Source organism: Erigeron canadensis, chromosome 1 (genome assembly GCF_010389155.1).
Source record: "Erigeron canadensis isolate Cc75 chromosome 1, C_canadensis_v1, whole genome shotgun sequence".
NCBI lineage: Eukaryota > Viridiplantae > Streptophyta > Magnoliopsida > Asterales > Asteraceae > Erigeron > Erigeron canadensis.
The window spans coordinates 40,069,549-40,086,353 of record NC_057761.1 but is presented as its reverse complement, the minus strand read 5'-3'; the positions used below and the strand labels follow the sequence as shown (position 1 = coordinate 40,086,353).

The window sequence follows — 16,805 nt, the reverse complement described above, 5'->3', positions numbered from 1 at the left end:
CATCTAGATCTAAACGACTCGCTATTTCGGAATAACCTAAACACAGAAAAACTCTTCTCCTCCAGTTTGTGTGATATAACCAATGGCCAATTAAGTTAAACATAGTGAATTCATATTTGGTCCTCATCGTCAGAGTGCCTACGCTAATAGATATAACCAATTACGTTAAATATATTGATTCACAATTGGTCATCATCATAGTGCCTATGCTAATAACATATACAATATAACATACAGACAATGGCTTTCTCATTCCGGTTAGATAGTTTCGTAAAAAGAATCATCCATACAATATGCATCACAAAAAACTTTTCTTTTATTATCAATTGTCGATCATGATGTTTGGCCATAACTTCAAGTTGATTAGAAAACTTCAAGTTAGCAAAACCAGATCTGATGATAAAACAGTATATTGAGTAACTCGAACAATATCTTTGGATTAGTTGAAGTCATACACTCATACGGCAAACAATTCTATCAAAATTAACAAGGAGGCCGCAATTGACAATTATTAGGGATTTACAACAGCCAAAAATGAAAGAAAATCTACCCACAGCCACCTGATCCCTATTGATAGATGATGATAAGTAACTGACTTGTGTTTGACCAGCTTGTCTTTTGTGCTCCATAAGTTAAAGCCATCACTGAGGACTAGCCAAGTCTGTCATATTTGCTCCTATAAACTGCAAAAAGGATTTTGAGGATGAAATGCTAATCAACTAAAAGGATCAGGGAAACAATTATATCAAGAAGATGCAGTAAATCCTGATTAAGATCGTTCTTGGGCGCTAGTATTATGTTGTTTGCATTGAAGGATAAATGGAAAGTATTTATGTCTACACACAGATACAGTACTACTAACATTTCACAAACTGGAAGTTAGATATAAGATAGTTACAAAGAACACAGTAACTCTTGCTATCTTGCAGCTTGAAGTTTTTCACATGGTATCCTGACTAGTCATCAAGATTAATGCAAAGCATGGCGCATATACTGGTAGACTCTAGGCAGGAGAGAAGGGCAAGAGAAGTTAGAGAAGGGGGGTGTCGTTGGCTACAAGAGGAAAGTAAGAAATTTTAATAGAGGGTAGGATTAGGTAATTAGATGGCAAGTAACCAATTTGAAAAATAGAGCAATAGCAGATAAATTACAAGGATAGGTCTATAGGAGCAAAACATTCTAGAATTAGTCTATTAAATAGTAAGCTGGGAGAAGACTGAGGTATGTGTATTGTAGATTTAGGATACTGTAGCAGTATTGCTATTGCATGGTCTTTGACTGAAGTAAAGAGTTCATAGATTGAGCATTGGCACTGTATCCTGCTACAGCATCCCATACCGCCATACGGTTCTCGAATCAGTTGCGACTTGCGACCAATCGAGACACAGTTTTCAATTTTTGAAGGAATCAGTTCAAAGGCAAGAAAACATCATGAAGAGAAGCACTAAGCATCATACTCAGCTTGGTGTACAAACATACCTCTGATGCTTTACTTCAGAAGATGCCCTGAAAGAATGGTAAAGAGGTTGCAATGTACCATGCTGTCTCCATTTAGAAATCCTTTTTGGACGAGAACCCCCACATCTGATACATTATAGCCACAGTGCAGCCGAAGTTTCAAGTTGATCCATGTTTATTGGAAAGCAACCAGGTCTCGGAAAAGGTAAAGCAGCACTTGTAAATTGCAGTACTAGATCATCAAACAGATAAACAGCACCAGCACACTGCAGTTTGAGATCAGACATAATGTGTAGTTGAATGGCTGGTCAAGGAACGAGAAGCTCGCTCCATGTCATTTTGGGCCAACTATGGTTACATAACAAACAGAGAAGTCGGTTACTGGATACAACTTCCATCTGCCTATACTGTTCATCATCTTTTTCACGTTTCACAATGCTGGCACATCGTTGGAGATCATACTCAGATTCCAATTTTATCACCCACCTTGACTAAGGATATAGAACTATAGAAGTAATGTTAGGACCAAAATCAGTTAGAGTATTTCAAAGAGCATCGTATGGAAAATAGCCAATTAATAAGCAGATAAGGAGGTGCATTTTAAAATCAGCCATATTGTGTAGCTGAAACTGGACTCTTTAATCTTAACATAAGAAATCTATGGCTCATCAAAGAAACAAAATGCTCATTCCACGACAATTTTGGGTCACTCATGGTCACTGAATGGAGGAAGTGGCTTGCAAGCTACAATCTACAACTACTGCCTGCCTATACTATGCATCCTCATTTTCCCTGTTTCACATTTACAGCAAATCATTGGAGATCATACTCAGATTCCAGTATATCACCCACGTTAACTAATGAAATGGAGGGAAAGTTAATACCAAATTCAGCAAGAGTACATCAGGGAGCATTGCATGGAATCATGGATAGTAGTCAGTTAAGATGTACAACAGTACAACAATGAGAATAATGAGATTGTAATTAGAATGATGGGGAGATTAGAAAAAAGAACATTTTCATACAGAAACAAAAAATCAACATGAAAGTATGAAACCTTGGCTTTTATAGTTCCGTGGAAAAATACAGGTGCTAATAATCACTCTAAGCTGGTTTGAATTCCCCACTGACAATGGAGATGACATTTCAGAATGTAGAACATGAAGGGACTGAGATAGCGAGATAGTTCATAAAGAAAACACATCTACCACATATCTATCGTATGAAAGAGGGAACATTGATGATGAAGCAATAAAAGGGGAAAAGTGGGTCATACACCTTCAAGTGCTGATACTTAAATAGTGCTACACATGACGGCATGGAGAGGATGAATTAACATCATGGCGGTGATCTAGTTTGGTTACTTCAGCAGAACAGGTTACGGTGTAGAATATAGATGCCATTCACTTGAAAACTTTCCTCTTGTAGTGTTCTAATTTCCTTTAGTTTCTATATCTAACCTTACTAAAAGCTAGAATCACAGTGATTAATAGACTTTCAGTGTTGCACGCATGCCTCTCTTTTTCTGGTTAACACAATATCTTTACAGAAAGTTTTCCTTAATTTTTCCTTCTTTCTATTGATCATCATAGTGTTTATGCCTTTTCTGGCAATTGGGCACATTAGAATCATATGAATCATTATTCAACCCATACTTCATTTTGTTGAGTGTATTTTGTTAAAGAATTGGGTTATCCGGGCTTTGGTTTGGCTAACATGGCTGCATAACCAAAATTTCCAAGTCGGGGTAAAGATTCAAGCATCCCGTTTCATCAAATATACAAGCATCAACAAACTACACAGTTCCATAAAGAGGTATCATCATCAGTGGTTTTGTTCCTAGATTTACACAATACCTCGATAACAAAACAAACCCAAAAAACACTTAAGCATGAAAAAGGGATATACAATGATACAAAAAGATCACTATCCACCAATATAAGATCATTTTAAACCACATTTTGTACCATCCCATTCTGGAAAATAATACTAAATGTAAACTCAGCTATATCTTAGTACCGAAAGATACTTACATTTGTTAGCTTTCCAATCATCGATATACACCACTTTATTTCATTCAGCACGGGTTCAACACTAGACAAAAAACCTTCAAAACTTCCACATTACTATCATTCATCGCTATCTCTGCTTCACCGAAAACATAAATCAATTAATATAACAAAAAAACAGATAAATTCTATCCTTCCCAAAAGCTAGCAATGTATGTTTACCTTCTTCACCTCAGTAACTCTATACAGATCAGGATGTATCTCAGTCAACCATAAACCAGGAAATATAGTCTGCATAATAATTACAATATCACAGTATATAATTAAATCAATATACACCTGATCTAACAGCATTCACAATTAGGTCAAACTATAAGCATACAACTATATAAACAAATATTATATATATACACGGAAAAGTAGAAAATTGACTTACATCCAGGTGATTCTGTATAGCTTTAGGTCTTTTTCTAGGCTTACGTGGCAGTCGTCTTTCTCCCATATCTTCAAAATCTTTTTCCATTTCTTTACGCGATAACGGAACTGAGAATCTAGGTCTAGCTATCTCTTTCTTCTCATCTCCGTCACCGGCGCCGCCGATAGACGACGGAGGAGGAGGAGGTTTGAGCTCAACATCTTCATCTTTAGCTACTAGTAATTGATGATGATCAGAAAGTTCTTTTTTGAAATTAAGTATAATTTTCTCCCAATTAGATTCAGTATCTCCGTCTTTAGCTTTCAATTTGAGAATTAAGTTATCGATGACCGCCGGTGACGGTGGCCAGAAGTTTGAATCGACGGCGATTTCCACTGAGTTTGTTGAGTTGTTGTTGTTGCATTTGGTGAGGTTGAATTGAATTGGGGAATTTGTTACAGATTTTGATTTTTCAAGCATTGTGGTTGTTGTTGTTGTTGTTATTATTATGAATTGTTAAAAATTGTTATGAATTGAATGGGATTGATTTGTGTGTGTGTGAGAGTGTGTGGAATTGTGGAATCTGTGTTCTGGTTAATTTGGAGCTAATAGGTAGGTTTTTCCAGGGAAAGGGATATGGGGAGCCCAACCAAATGACTATAAAAGCCCATGTGCTAATCTATAGCTTAAATTATTATTTAAGTTAAAATAATCATTTTTAGCACAACAAAATTAGATATAAAGAAAATGATGTTCGTGCAATGCGGCAGTGGTGGTGGTGATAGTAATATGGTGATAATGGCGGCGATTATTGGTGATGGTGGTGGCGTCGTTGTCGAGATGTAAATGTAATCGATGTGAAGGTGGTAGTGAATATATTTTGGAACATAAAAAACTAGTTTTTTAAATTAGTTTATTACCAATAATTGACTAATTTTATATGTTTTTTAAATTAGTTTATTAACAATAATTGACTAATTTTATATGTTCAGTTTTTTTAACTTTTTAACATGAGACCATAATGTTTATATGGTAATAAATATTATAAATGGGACTACATCAATTATATCTACATTGATTACGTAATCCATTCGGTATTGCTGCTAATACTACAAATAGACTACCATCTTATTGCCCTCATTGCACGGATGCCTTTTTAGTTTAGGAACAATGGTCAATGGGTGTTATATAACATACCATTTAAATTGAATCATGACACAAAGTTTCAAATGAAATTCACCTTAAAAAATAAAAAATAAAAAACTCATTTAAAGTGAGCTCACCTCATTCATAATGAGAGTTTTTGGCAGGATATTTGCTCTTTTGGAAATACTATCTTTGTACTAGAGGTAAGTCAGGTAACTAACTAAGCAAATCCATTAATAGAAAAACTCACGGTTTTTTTTTCTTTTTACCTTTTCTTAATTTCTGTTAAAGTAAACAACCGTAATTATTTGCTACAGTTTTTTCAAAGTATTTTCTTTCGACCCAAGAAATACAATTTTCTCGTTTAGTAAACTATTAATTAACTTCTGAAATATGTATGTCGTGTTGGATATCTTAGTGTAATTGGATTAATTTGTCACTTTAGTCATAATAATAAGTTAATATCTTAGTGTAATTGGATTAATTTGTCATTTTAGTCATAATAATACATTATACTTGTATAAGTTTGGTGGTGCGAAGTGCACGCTTATATGAATTTATTATGACTTTAAGGAACGGGGGTCCAGGGGCAGCACCCCCGGGAGCGGGGTCCAAGGGGAGGCAAGGGGCAGAGCCCCTGGCTGGGGTCGAACTGGATCCTCATTCTGCTAAGGCAAAAACGTCTCTGTAAAAATAATTTTTAAAACTTGAGAGACTAATTTTGTCGATCCTACAAACTCGGATTTCAACTGCTTTTAACGCACATGGATCCTCGTTCAGTTGTTAATTGTTACAAATTCTTATAGAATTCTCTCTGATTCATCAAATTCTCTCAAACACAAGCATACAAAACGTTATCTAATCACTGATTGTATCCGATTGAATAATTTTGGGTGAACCACCGAATTGATTCAATCTGCCAGTGTTACAGGCCTTCAGAGATTGAATACATATATTCTGATTTGTTCGTTATTTACTGTATATCCCCAACATACCGCATTCAATTTAAGAAATGAAGTTCAATCTGAAATAAATACATTTAAAAATATTAACTATAGGGTGACATTGGTACCACATGTTCTGATAAATCTACTACATATGTGTTTTAATAACTTGTATACTGTGTTTAGAAAGTTGTACAGTGTGGTAAATTTATTAAAATATGTGATACGAATATTATTTCCCTTAATTATAAGTCTAACCCTAACGATTGTACCGTGTATAAAAAAAACTATACCTTCAACAATTACAATAACTGTAAGCGATTACAATAATTGTATTAGATATGTTCATTATTAAAATTGTGATACTCTCGATGGATGACATGACCATAAAGGCTTGCACTTTTAAAGTAAACAAAAGATGAATGTGTAAATTATTATAATTTTTGAAATTTTTAAATGAAAAATCTATTAATTATGATAGACACACTATAGAAAAAAAATCTATCTAATGTTTGTTTCAGTCCTTTCTTCGATGCATGTCTATTGGTCCTCAGTGTTTATTTTGCCTGCTCGTGTGATTAAAGACCTTGAAAAGTTGGTGCGTGGGTTTCTATGGTGTCAATGTCCTATGCAAAAAGGGAAGGCTAAGGTGTCATGGAAAGCTATGTGTGTTCCGAAGAGTGAAGGAGGTTTAGGTATTAGACGCATAGCAGAAATGAATAAAGCCCTCATGACTTCCCATAGCTGGAGCATTCTTAATAGGCGGGAGTCTTTATGGATTGCTTGGATCCATGATTATAAACTAAAGGGTCGCAACTTTTGGGATGTCCCGGCTCGAACAGATAGTAGTTGGGGCTGGAGAAAGATTCTTTACATGAGGTCGTCAATTAAAAATCACATTAAAATGAGAATTGGAAATGGTAAGAACACGTCTGCTTGGTTTGATGCTTGGAGTGAAAATGATCCATTATGTGAAATTGTGACTCCTAGGGAAATTAAAAATGCTGGTCTCACACTGGAAGCTAAGGTTGCAGACATTTGTAGGAATGGTGAATGGGTCTGGCCTAATGCGTGGTATGTTAAATATCCCGGTTTAATGAATGAGTCTGTCCCTCACCTTGATCAAAATAAAAACGATGAAGTTATTTGGATAGACAATGCAAAAGTTGAACAACCATACACAACAACTATTGCATGGAACTCCATACGAAGTAATGAGCAGAAGGTGGTATGGATGGATTTTATTTGGTCCCCTCACAATATACCGAGGCATTCATTTCATTTGTGGTTAATAATGCGTAGGAAACGTTTGACACAAGACAGAATCATCAAATGGGCATCGGCAAGAAGAAATAACATGAATATGATGTGTTGTGCATTGTGTAAAGCTAATTATGATTCACATAACCACTTGTTTTTTGAATGTCCTTTTTCAACGCATGTTTGGTTAAAAGTTAGGGATATGGGTGGATTGCAACACCTTCCACCCCTCCTAGACGTTATAATGGACTGGATGAATCTTCGTGCAAAATCAAGATTGATTGCAAATGTGGTGGGGAGACTCCTTGTTGCTTCAACGGCTTATTTCTTATGGCAAGAAAGAAATAATTGGATGTTCAATGACCAAGCTAGCCCTCCTGATCTGCTTTGAAGTAATTATATCTACTGTTCGGTTAAAGCTTATGACATTCAAGTTCCAAAAGACTACTCGGGTGATCCATATGCTTGAGGCGTGGGGTATCTGTGGTGATTATGTCTTTATTAATGACTGATTGTCTGCTTTACCTTTTGGTTTAATCCAATGTGTATGCTATGTCAATTGGTATTAGCATAAAGGTAGATTGGTGTTTGGCTTTGATTCACTAGGTAGATTGGTGTTTGGCTTTGATTCACTAGGTTTTATTTGTTAACATATATAGACGTTCATATAAAATGTCATTCCTGGGTTGTTAAAACTTTTGGGTTGGTTTTGTCTTTTGGGTTGATTTTTTTAAGTTGCTCCTCCCTTTTGTAAGGATTTTTTATGGGTTTTGTTTAGAGGTTAAAGAAAGGAATGAAAAGACTGGAATACCCCTCACGTGAGAGGCATGCGAGGGTGTTAACAAATGAGAGATGACGGTCAACAAGTCAAAGGACGAAATGTGAACTTTATCCTCCTATAAAGGACTGACCTTGAGGTTACGGATCTTCAGGGATGAAACTTGATTATTTAAGTAAACCATAGGGACGATCCGTGTCGATAACTCTAAATTTAATTCTACATACTTTTGGAGCAATTGTAGGCAAGGCGTTCCACTTTTATATTTTTTTATATATATTTAGCTTTTAATAATTTTAATTCCACATACACAGTCACGGTACATAATCATAATGTTAGATGTTAACGAAAGCAAATAAAACTCAATCTACATGATATCATTTTCTTGGAAATCAAACTTATCTACATACTTTATAATCTCTTAAACATGATCAAAGTTTACATAAAAACACATGATAAAAGTACAATAAAGATCTATACACTTTCCTATAAGAATAAACTATACTCGTAATATATAAATTACCCATCATGACCATATATCATGGCCATAATAGGCCTTCCAACATCTTTCTCAAAATTCCAAGACGCACTAGCTTCAAAATCCATTCAACCTTTGTTTTGAACCACTAAATTGCTAAAATATCACAACGTCCTTAATATCTACGAGCTCCTGCAAGAAGCAGCTTACATTAAATAATAAAGAAACAAACACTCTGGCATAAACAAAAAAAAGCATTATTATTATCAAATACTTACATTTTGAGGGAAGTTGACTTGTTTGCTTATAACAACTAATAGCCAAATTCCCATTATTTTCATTATAGGCATTAAGCTAAATACAATATGACCCTTCAAGGAGGTTTGTGTATCCTATTGATGCACCTTGCTTTCCCCGATCTGACATTGCTTCGAACCTTCAAGGAAAAAAAACAATCTGGTTACCAAGTCAAAACATATCATTAACATATTGATTATAAGTCAAATGTTAAATAAATCCAAATACCAACTCTCAAATGACATTTTGTTTGAACAATTTTACCTTATCATGCAAGTATGCCACACTCTAAATACATGACGAATGAGTTTGGTTTGGTGGTTTTTCTTTTGGGGGGGTTTTGTAGTCGGAAGTAAAAAGGGGGAAAAGATGAAGTAGTGGGGTTGTGTTTGGTAACTTATAGACTCCTTGTTGAAGAAAAGGTCAATAAATTTTTGAAAGCGCTAAAGTGGTTTCGCACTAATTAAAGAGGGAGATTCAAAATTTTCAATATATATTTCGAACTAATATGTATTCAAGTATTTCGTTTTAAATAGTGTAAAGGATCGGAGAGCTGGATCATTAGTTAGTTATTTGAATAATCTTTTTTATATTATTTTTTTTATCTTTATCTTAATCCTTATATATTTTTAACTAGATTAAACTCGCATATTGTGCAAGAGTTACTGTTAATATAAATAAAAAATTTAAGAGTTTTGCCATTAAAAAAGACTAGTTATCCTAAAATTATCGGATGAATGGCTAATGAGTGACAATTCGATCTGTGCTACGAGTTAAAGTAATTGTCATTAAAAAAAGATGTAGAAATACTAACTTGTAGATACTATCCACTCTACGCTCTATTAGCATACTAGTTTAAGTCTTGTACTTTGACACCATGGACTATTTTGAGATCGACAAACTCATTTTTTGGCAATTCTTTCATCCCTGACCCCTTTCCCAATTAAACAACCTACAAATCTAACAAGAAAAGAATGGCTTTGAAATTGAAAATGTTATGAAGATAATCTACTTGGGTTCAAAGGAGTTTTGGACGTGATTTTCCATGATATTTATCATGAGGGAAATGTGAGTGCTTCTATTCAACATTTCTACATTTAGATCTAAATACGTGATTTGCTAAGCACACTCTCTAAGAGCTTGAATCTATCTTATATCCAGCATTCAAATCTCTGACACTACTACAAAAAAGTGTCATTTGGAACGGTTTTTTGGGTTATTTGGAACACTTTTTCATACGTTCCAAAAAATGGTATTCCAAAAAATAAATTGGTATTTATAACGGTTTTAAAACCGTTCTAATAGTCAAAGTTTTGTCACAGTTTTGCCACTAACCGTTCTAAATGTCTTTCAAAATTTCACTATGCTCATTACTTTTGGAACGGTGGTATTCTATTAAAAAACCGTTCCATCTTTACATAATTTTTTATATTTAGTATTTAATAAATTTAAGAGTTATCGACACGGATCGTCCCTGTGGTTTACCCAAATAATCAAGTTTCATCCCTGAAGATCCGTAACCTCAAGATCAGTCATTTATAGGAGGATAAGGTTCACATTTCGTCCTTTGACTTGTTGACCGTCATCTTTCATTCGTTAACACCCTTACGTGCCTCTCACGTGAAGGGTATTCCAGCCATTTATAGCATAAAGGACCAAACTTGATTTTTTTTAACAATTCATTTTCCACACACACACACATATGTGTGTGTGTATGTTTCTACTATCATGGGACGTTTGTTGGCTCCTTTGCAAAGACCTCAGATGCCTCCCACATGATATACCCATATCTATACAAACATAACATTCATTTTCCAGAATTATGTCTAGGTCTTTAAAAAAAAAAACCAAACCATTTCGATCTATATCTATATGAATGTCCAATCTTTAGCTACCACTTATGTTTATGTTATGAACCTATACTTGGTTTTCCCATATTTATATGCATAAGAAAGACAAGGACAGACGCTTCAGATCTAATCTCCATGTTCACTTGAGCCAAAACATCCCCCTCAAAAATCCGGCCACCACCACCGCGTGTAATCCCCCATCGGGTATTCAGCAAAATCCTCAAAACTCCGGCCACCACCATCGCAGGTATTCCCCATCGGGTTTTTAACAAAATCCTTCAAGCATCCAGCCACCATTACCGCGTGTATACTCGATCCGGTTTTCGAAAAATTAATTCAAGACTTCAGCCACCGCCTATATTCCCTTCAACAAATTCCTTCAAAACTCCAGCCACCACCATCACGTCTATTCCCCATCGGGTTTTTAACTTATACATATTGATTGATCTTCAATATATAGAGATATAGATGTTAGTTGCAGATATTGATGAATGTAAATGTTCGATTAAGACTTAGATCTGGAATTGATTTTTGTGTTTATTTTAAGTTGGTTGTTATATATATTACTCGTATACAGATTGGTGGATGCATAAAGTATCTGGTTTGATTTTTTTTTTTTTTTTTTTTTTTGGGGGGGGGGGGGGGTATTTTCAAATGTTTTGTTGTTGTTGTGTTGAATGGATTTGGATTGTTAGATGTTCTATTTGGATTGTTAGATGCGGATATTTGGGTTGATTTTTTTAAGTTGCTCCTCCCTTTTGTAAGGATTTTTTATGGGTTTTGTTTAGAGGTTGAAGAAAGGAATGAAAAGACTGGAATACCCCTCACGTGAGAGGCATGCAAGGGTGTTAACAAATGAGAGATGACGGTCAACAAGTCAAAGGACGAAATGTGAACCTTATCCTCCTATAAAGGACTGACCTTGAGGTTACGGATCTTCAGGGATGAAACTTGATTATTTAAGTAAACCATAGGGACGATCCGTGTCGATAACTCTAAATTTAATTCTACATACTTTTGGAGCAATTGTAGGCAAGGCGTTCCACTTTTATATTTTTTTATATATTTAGCTTTTAATAATTTTATTCCACATACACAGTCACGGTACATAATCATAATGTTAGATGTTAACGAAAGCAAATAAAACTCAATCTACATGATATCATTTTCCTGGAAATCAAACTTATCTACATACTTTATAATCTCTTAAACATGATCAAAGTTTACATAAAAACACATGATAAAAGTACAATAAAGATCTATACACTTTCCTATAAGAATAAACTATACTCGTAATATATAAATTACCCATAATGACCATATATCATGGCCATAATAGGCCTTCCAACATCTTCCTCAAAATTCCAAGTCGCACTAGCTTCAAAATCCATTCAACCTTTGTTTTGAACCACTAAATTGCTAAAATATCACAACGTCCTTAATATCTACGAGCTCCTGCAAGAAGCAGCTTACATTAAATAATAAAGAAACAAACACTCTGGCATAAACAAACAAAAAAAGCATTATCATTATCAAATACTTACATTTTGAGGGAAGTCGACTTGTTTGCTTATAACAAGTAATAGCCAAATTCCCATTATTTTCATTATAGTCATTAAGCTAAATACAATATGACCCTTCAAGGAGGTTTGTGTATCCTATTGATGCACCTTGCTTTCCCCGATCTGACATTGCTTCGAACCTTCAAGGAAAAAAAAAACAATTTGGTTACCAAGTCAAAACATATCATTAACATATTGATTATAAGTCAAACGTTAAATAAATCCAAATACCAACTGTCAAATGACATTTTGTTTGAACAATTTTACCTTATCATGCAAGTATGCCACACTCTAAATACACGATGGATGGGTTTGGTTTGGTGGTTTTTCTTTTGGGGGGGGGGGGGGGGGGGGGGGTTTGTAGTCGGAAGTAAAAAGGGGGAAAAGATGAAGTAGTGGGGTTGTGTTTGGTAACTTATAGACTCCTTGTTGAAGAAAAGGTCAATAAATTTTTGAAAGCGCTAAAGTGGTTTCGCACTAATTAAAGAGGGAGATTCAAAATTTTCAAAATATATTTCGAACTAATATGTATTCAAGTACTTCGTTTTAAATAGTGTAAAGGATCGGAGAGCTGGATCATTAGTTAGTTATTTGAATAATCTTTTTTATATTATTTTTTTTATCTTTATCTTAATCCTTATATATTTTTAACTAGATTAAACCCGCATATTGTGAAAGAGTTACTGTTAATATAAATAAAAAATTTAACAAATGATAGTTACATTATTATTCATAATTTATGACAATATAAAAAATTGTCAAATTACGGTTGATATAAACAATAAAATCATAATTTATGAATATAACAATGTTAAAACATAACTAATGAAGCATAATTATTTATAAATCATAAAAATCTTTTTTATGATATATATATACTAAATATAGTATAATTAATACTTTTTTTAAAAAAAATAAAGATAAAATAATAAACAATCTCATTTGAAAAATAAATAATTATCATTGAATTAATAAAAAAAAATACTATAATAATTATCATTGAATAAATAAACAAACATAGTATAATGTATATAAACATTTTTGTACTCGTATAAAAACTATAAATATAAATATTAACGATTAGGATTGTGATTGATGATTAGGATTAGAATTGATGATTAGAGCATATATGGCAACATAAATATAACACTTTATTGGAAAAAATGGCAACTCGTTAAAAATCCAATGTGGCAAAAACTAAAAATGTCAAATAGGAAAACCTCTCTTAATTATATATATATATATATATATATATATATATTAAAACAAAACCTTTAATTATAAGTTGAAATAATATAGATCATTGATTGAATTGCATCTTTAATTTTTCACCATTAGATCCTTACTAACATATCATTGACTAAAGTATGTATCAATAACACTTTTGGTCCTCATAATATTTTTATATAATTTTGTCAAAAGACATCTAAGTTTGTTTATTTTAGTCTAATAAATGACTCAATTTCCTTACAAACTTTGTTAACCACATCTTTATCATTATAATTAATAATGGTATTCCGCATTTTTTTGATGTTATAACTTATATGTAAATAAAATCATTTATATAGTATATTATCATTTCAAGTATATAAAGTTTTATGTATTTATTTCTAATGTCATGTAAATGATACGAATATTTGATAAAATTTTCATTTAAATGAGTTGATAAATTGAACATTGTATTTAAATTTTAATAAACAATATATGATAATATACAATATTTAAGACCCATGATCAAACTGAAAGATAGAGTTTGAGATGCAAATAAATGAAAATCAATATTAATTAGTAAATTATTAGTTAGTAAATCAAGATAAAAGAATTATTGGTTCAAAATTAAACAACTATTTAAAAATTGTGGTTGACTTTTGCTAATTATATTAAATATTGGTTATAAAATAAGAATTAATTAGTAAAATCAATAAATTTGAATGGTTAATAGGTATGCAAAGTAGATTTTTTAAAATATATACATGGATGTCTTATTACATGTTAAATAAATACATGCTAAAATATTATATATTTAAATGATTGTAAATATTGTTATATCATTATTTATTTAACCTACCTATTAAATTTATATATATATTTAATGAATGTAATTTATATACTCATTAAAAAATGTAAGTTAACATAGCATTTTAATATTTTATGAAAGAAACAACATACATTGAAATTTTTTTAATTAATTAAATATGAAAAATATAAAAAACTTTCTCTAAGTTGTTGGGTACAAAATCAAATAGTTATAAATTTTAGATTTAATGGGGATAAAAAAAAAAGCTATTGATGGACAAAAAAAAGTGAAATTAATGAGACGTTTTTTGTTTGCACATCCATTTTGATGAATATGTATCTAAAATGGATGCACAAAATAAAAACGTGATTTTTTTATTTTTGACGGATCAATGTGTTGTTAAACACTTAAATAATGATAATTAGTAATACATTATGTTAGTTTATGGACTTTTAATGCATCAAATGAAGTTTTTAAGTGCTATCAACATTTTCTCATTTTAAGGTTGAATGTATTGGATTGACACAAAATATATTGATGTATATATATATATACAATCAAATAAAAACAGTCTTAAAATAAGTACCAGTGAGAACACTTAAAAACTACATTTTGATGCATTAAAAGTCCATAAAATTAACATAGTGTATAACTAATTATCATTATTTAAGTGTTTAACAATATATTGGTCTATCAAAATCGAGGAAATCATGTTTTTTGTTTTGTGCATCCATCTTGGGTGCATATTCATCAAAACGATGCATCCAACAAAAAACGTGATTTTTTTGATTTTGACGGATCAATGTGTTTTTAAAAACTTAGATAATGATAATTAGTTATGCACTATGTTAGTTTTATGGACTTTTAATGCATCAAAGTGATGATTTTAAGTGTTCTCAAGGTTCTTATTTTAAAAGTGTTCTCACCGGAGTGTTACCATATATATACATATATATATAGGGGTGAGATATTTTAAGACTACCTCTTATTTTAGGACCAACTAGGACCATTGATTTTTGTACACCATCATCATCTATTACGATATACAAGACTTTTTTGTAAAAACACTAAGACTTTCCGGCGATGAACCCACCAGAAACATCATGTGTAAGTTAACTTACACATGTGTAAGTTAACTTACACATGTGTAAGTTACTTATGTGTAAGATTTATCGTAGTAGATGATGATGGTGGTGTGTAACTTACGAAAATCAATGGTCCTTTTTTGGATTTTTTTTAGTTGGTCTCAAATTATCTTTCCCCTATATATATATATAGAGAGAGAGAGAGAGAGAGAGAGATATTTTGCGACAGCGGAAATGGTTGTGGTGGTAGAAAGCTATCACGGCGGGAGTTGTGGCGGTGGTTGAAGGCTATAGCGGTGGTGGTTGATAGCGGTCGTCATGAGGTTGAAGATGATCTGTGTTTTTAGGTGCCATTTTGCACTTCAGGTTGTTAATAAATATATATCTACTATTGTGATTTTTATAGGAAAAAAAAATTAGAGCGAGATTTGGAATTTTTGTTTGCATATGTATATCTTTTGAAATTTTCCATTCTAGGCCCATCTTCATTTTGTTGATGGGGAATTTTTTTTTTCAGTGAAAGGATATATATAATGGAAAAAAACAAGATCAATATATGTATAGATTTGGGTATAGATTTATGTATGTATATAAGTCGTTTATGGATACATAAATTGAATATATGAATATTTGTGTACAGATCTGGAAAAGTATATGAATATTTGTGTACAGATCTGGAAAAGAAAAACAATAAGAGAAAGAATGTGGGTGGATGGGTTTTAAATGATGTAACTACCCTACACATGACACGCACATGACGACACTAACAGAAGAAACTGGACGGAAGTTAGCTTTTGGACCATTCTTGCGAAGAAATCACACTTTTGGCACCAAAATTGCAACTTTTAAAAAGTTTGGACCAAACGTGCAAAAAGTGTAATAATACAGGGACCAAAAATGCATTTAGTTCTTTTTTTTATAACATGCGTTACTTAGCATAATGATACTAAAAAATAAAAGAGTAAATTACACCTTTTGTCCCTGAAGTTGGCACGTTTTGCACTTTTCGTCCCTTAAGTGAAAAAATTACAATTTTGACCTTAAAGTTGGCAGATTTTTTCAATCATCGTCCCTCGCCAAACGTCGTTAAATTTCAGCCGTTAAGTCAGACACGTGCAAAAACACGTGAGGGACTGAAAGTGCAAAAAATGACAAGTTCAGGGACAAAAACTGAAACTTACTTTTCTGTTGTCATCATCTTCATTTTCTCCGGCTGACTTTCGTCGGAAAATTCGTCGGAAAACTTAAAATGTCGATATCTCACTCGTTTCTTTTAATTAGACCATGGAACCGCCACCAAATTTCTCAAAATTAATTTCCACACGAATCCTAACCAAAAGATTTCAGATTCAACACTTGCGGAAATCTGAAATCTTTTCGTTGATATTTGATGTGAGTTGATAATGTGGATTGATCGTCGTCGAAGTAACGAACAAAAATAAACCTAAATTACCTTATACTAGATAGAGTAAGTGGGTATCGTATCCACGAGGAACATGTGGTTGT

At 32.7% G+C, this 16,805-nt stretch overlaps 1 protein-coding gene and 2 long non-coding RNA genes across 4 annotated transcripts; all 3 read right to left on the bottom strand.

The window, feature by feature from the left end:
* Positions 1-412: 412 nt before the first annotated feature.
* Positions 413-4,500, bottom strand: LOC122578875. Of its 2 annotated transcripts, XM_043750933.1 has the most exons (5): positions 3,904-4,500; positions 3,690-3,758; positions 3,492-3,603; positions 1,480-1,963; positions 413-683 (listed from the first exon to the last, which is right to left on the bottom strand). In XM_043750933.1, the coding sequence occupies exons 1-3, from the start codon at positions 4,360-4,362 to the stop codon at positions 3,598-3,600; spliced, it is 534 nt and encodes a 177-aa protein (XP_043606868.1). In that variant the 5' UTR covers positions 4,363-4,500; the 3' UTR covers positions 413-683; positions 1,480-1,963; positions 3,492-3,597. The 2 variants fall into 2 exon arrangements, with proteins under 2 accessions (XP_043606868.1, XP_043606861.1); XM_043750926.1 differs by lacking the exon at positions 1,480-1,963.
* A 3,896-nt stretch (positions 4,501-8,396) lies between these two features.
* Positions 8,397-8,828, bottom strand: LOC122597022. The gene is made up of 2 exons (XR_006323403.1): positions 8,767-8,828; positions 8,397-8,680 (listed from the first exon to the last, which is right to left on the bottom strand). It is a non-coding gene; the product is annotated as an uncharacterized LOC122597022 (long non-coding RNA).
* Positions 8,829-11,904: 3,076 nt separating this feature from the next.
* LOC122597382 lies at positions 11,905-12,532 on the bottom strand. The gene is made up of 3 exons (XR_006323420.1): positions 12,465-12,532; positions 12,180-12,337; positions 11,905-12,090 (listed from the first exon to the last, which is right to left on the bottom strand). It is a non-coding gene; the product is annotated as an uncharacterized LOC122597382 (long non-coding RNA).
* Positions 12,533-16,805: the final 4,273 nt, after the last annotated feature.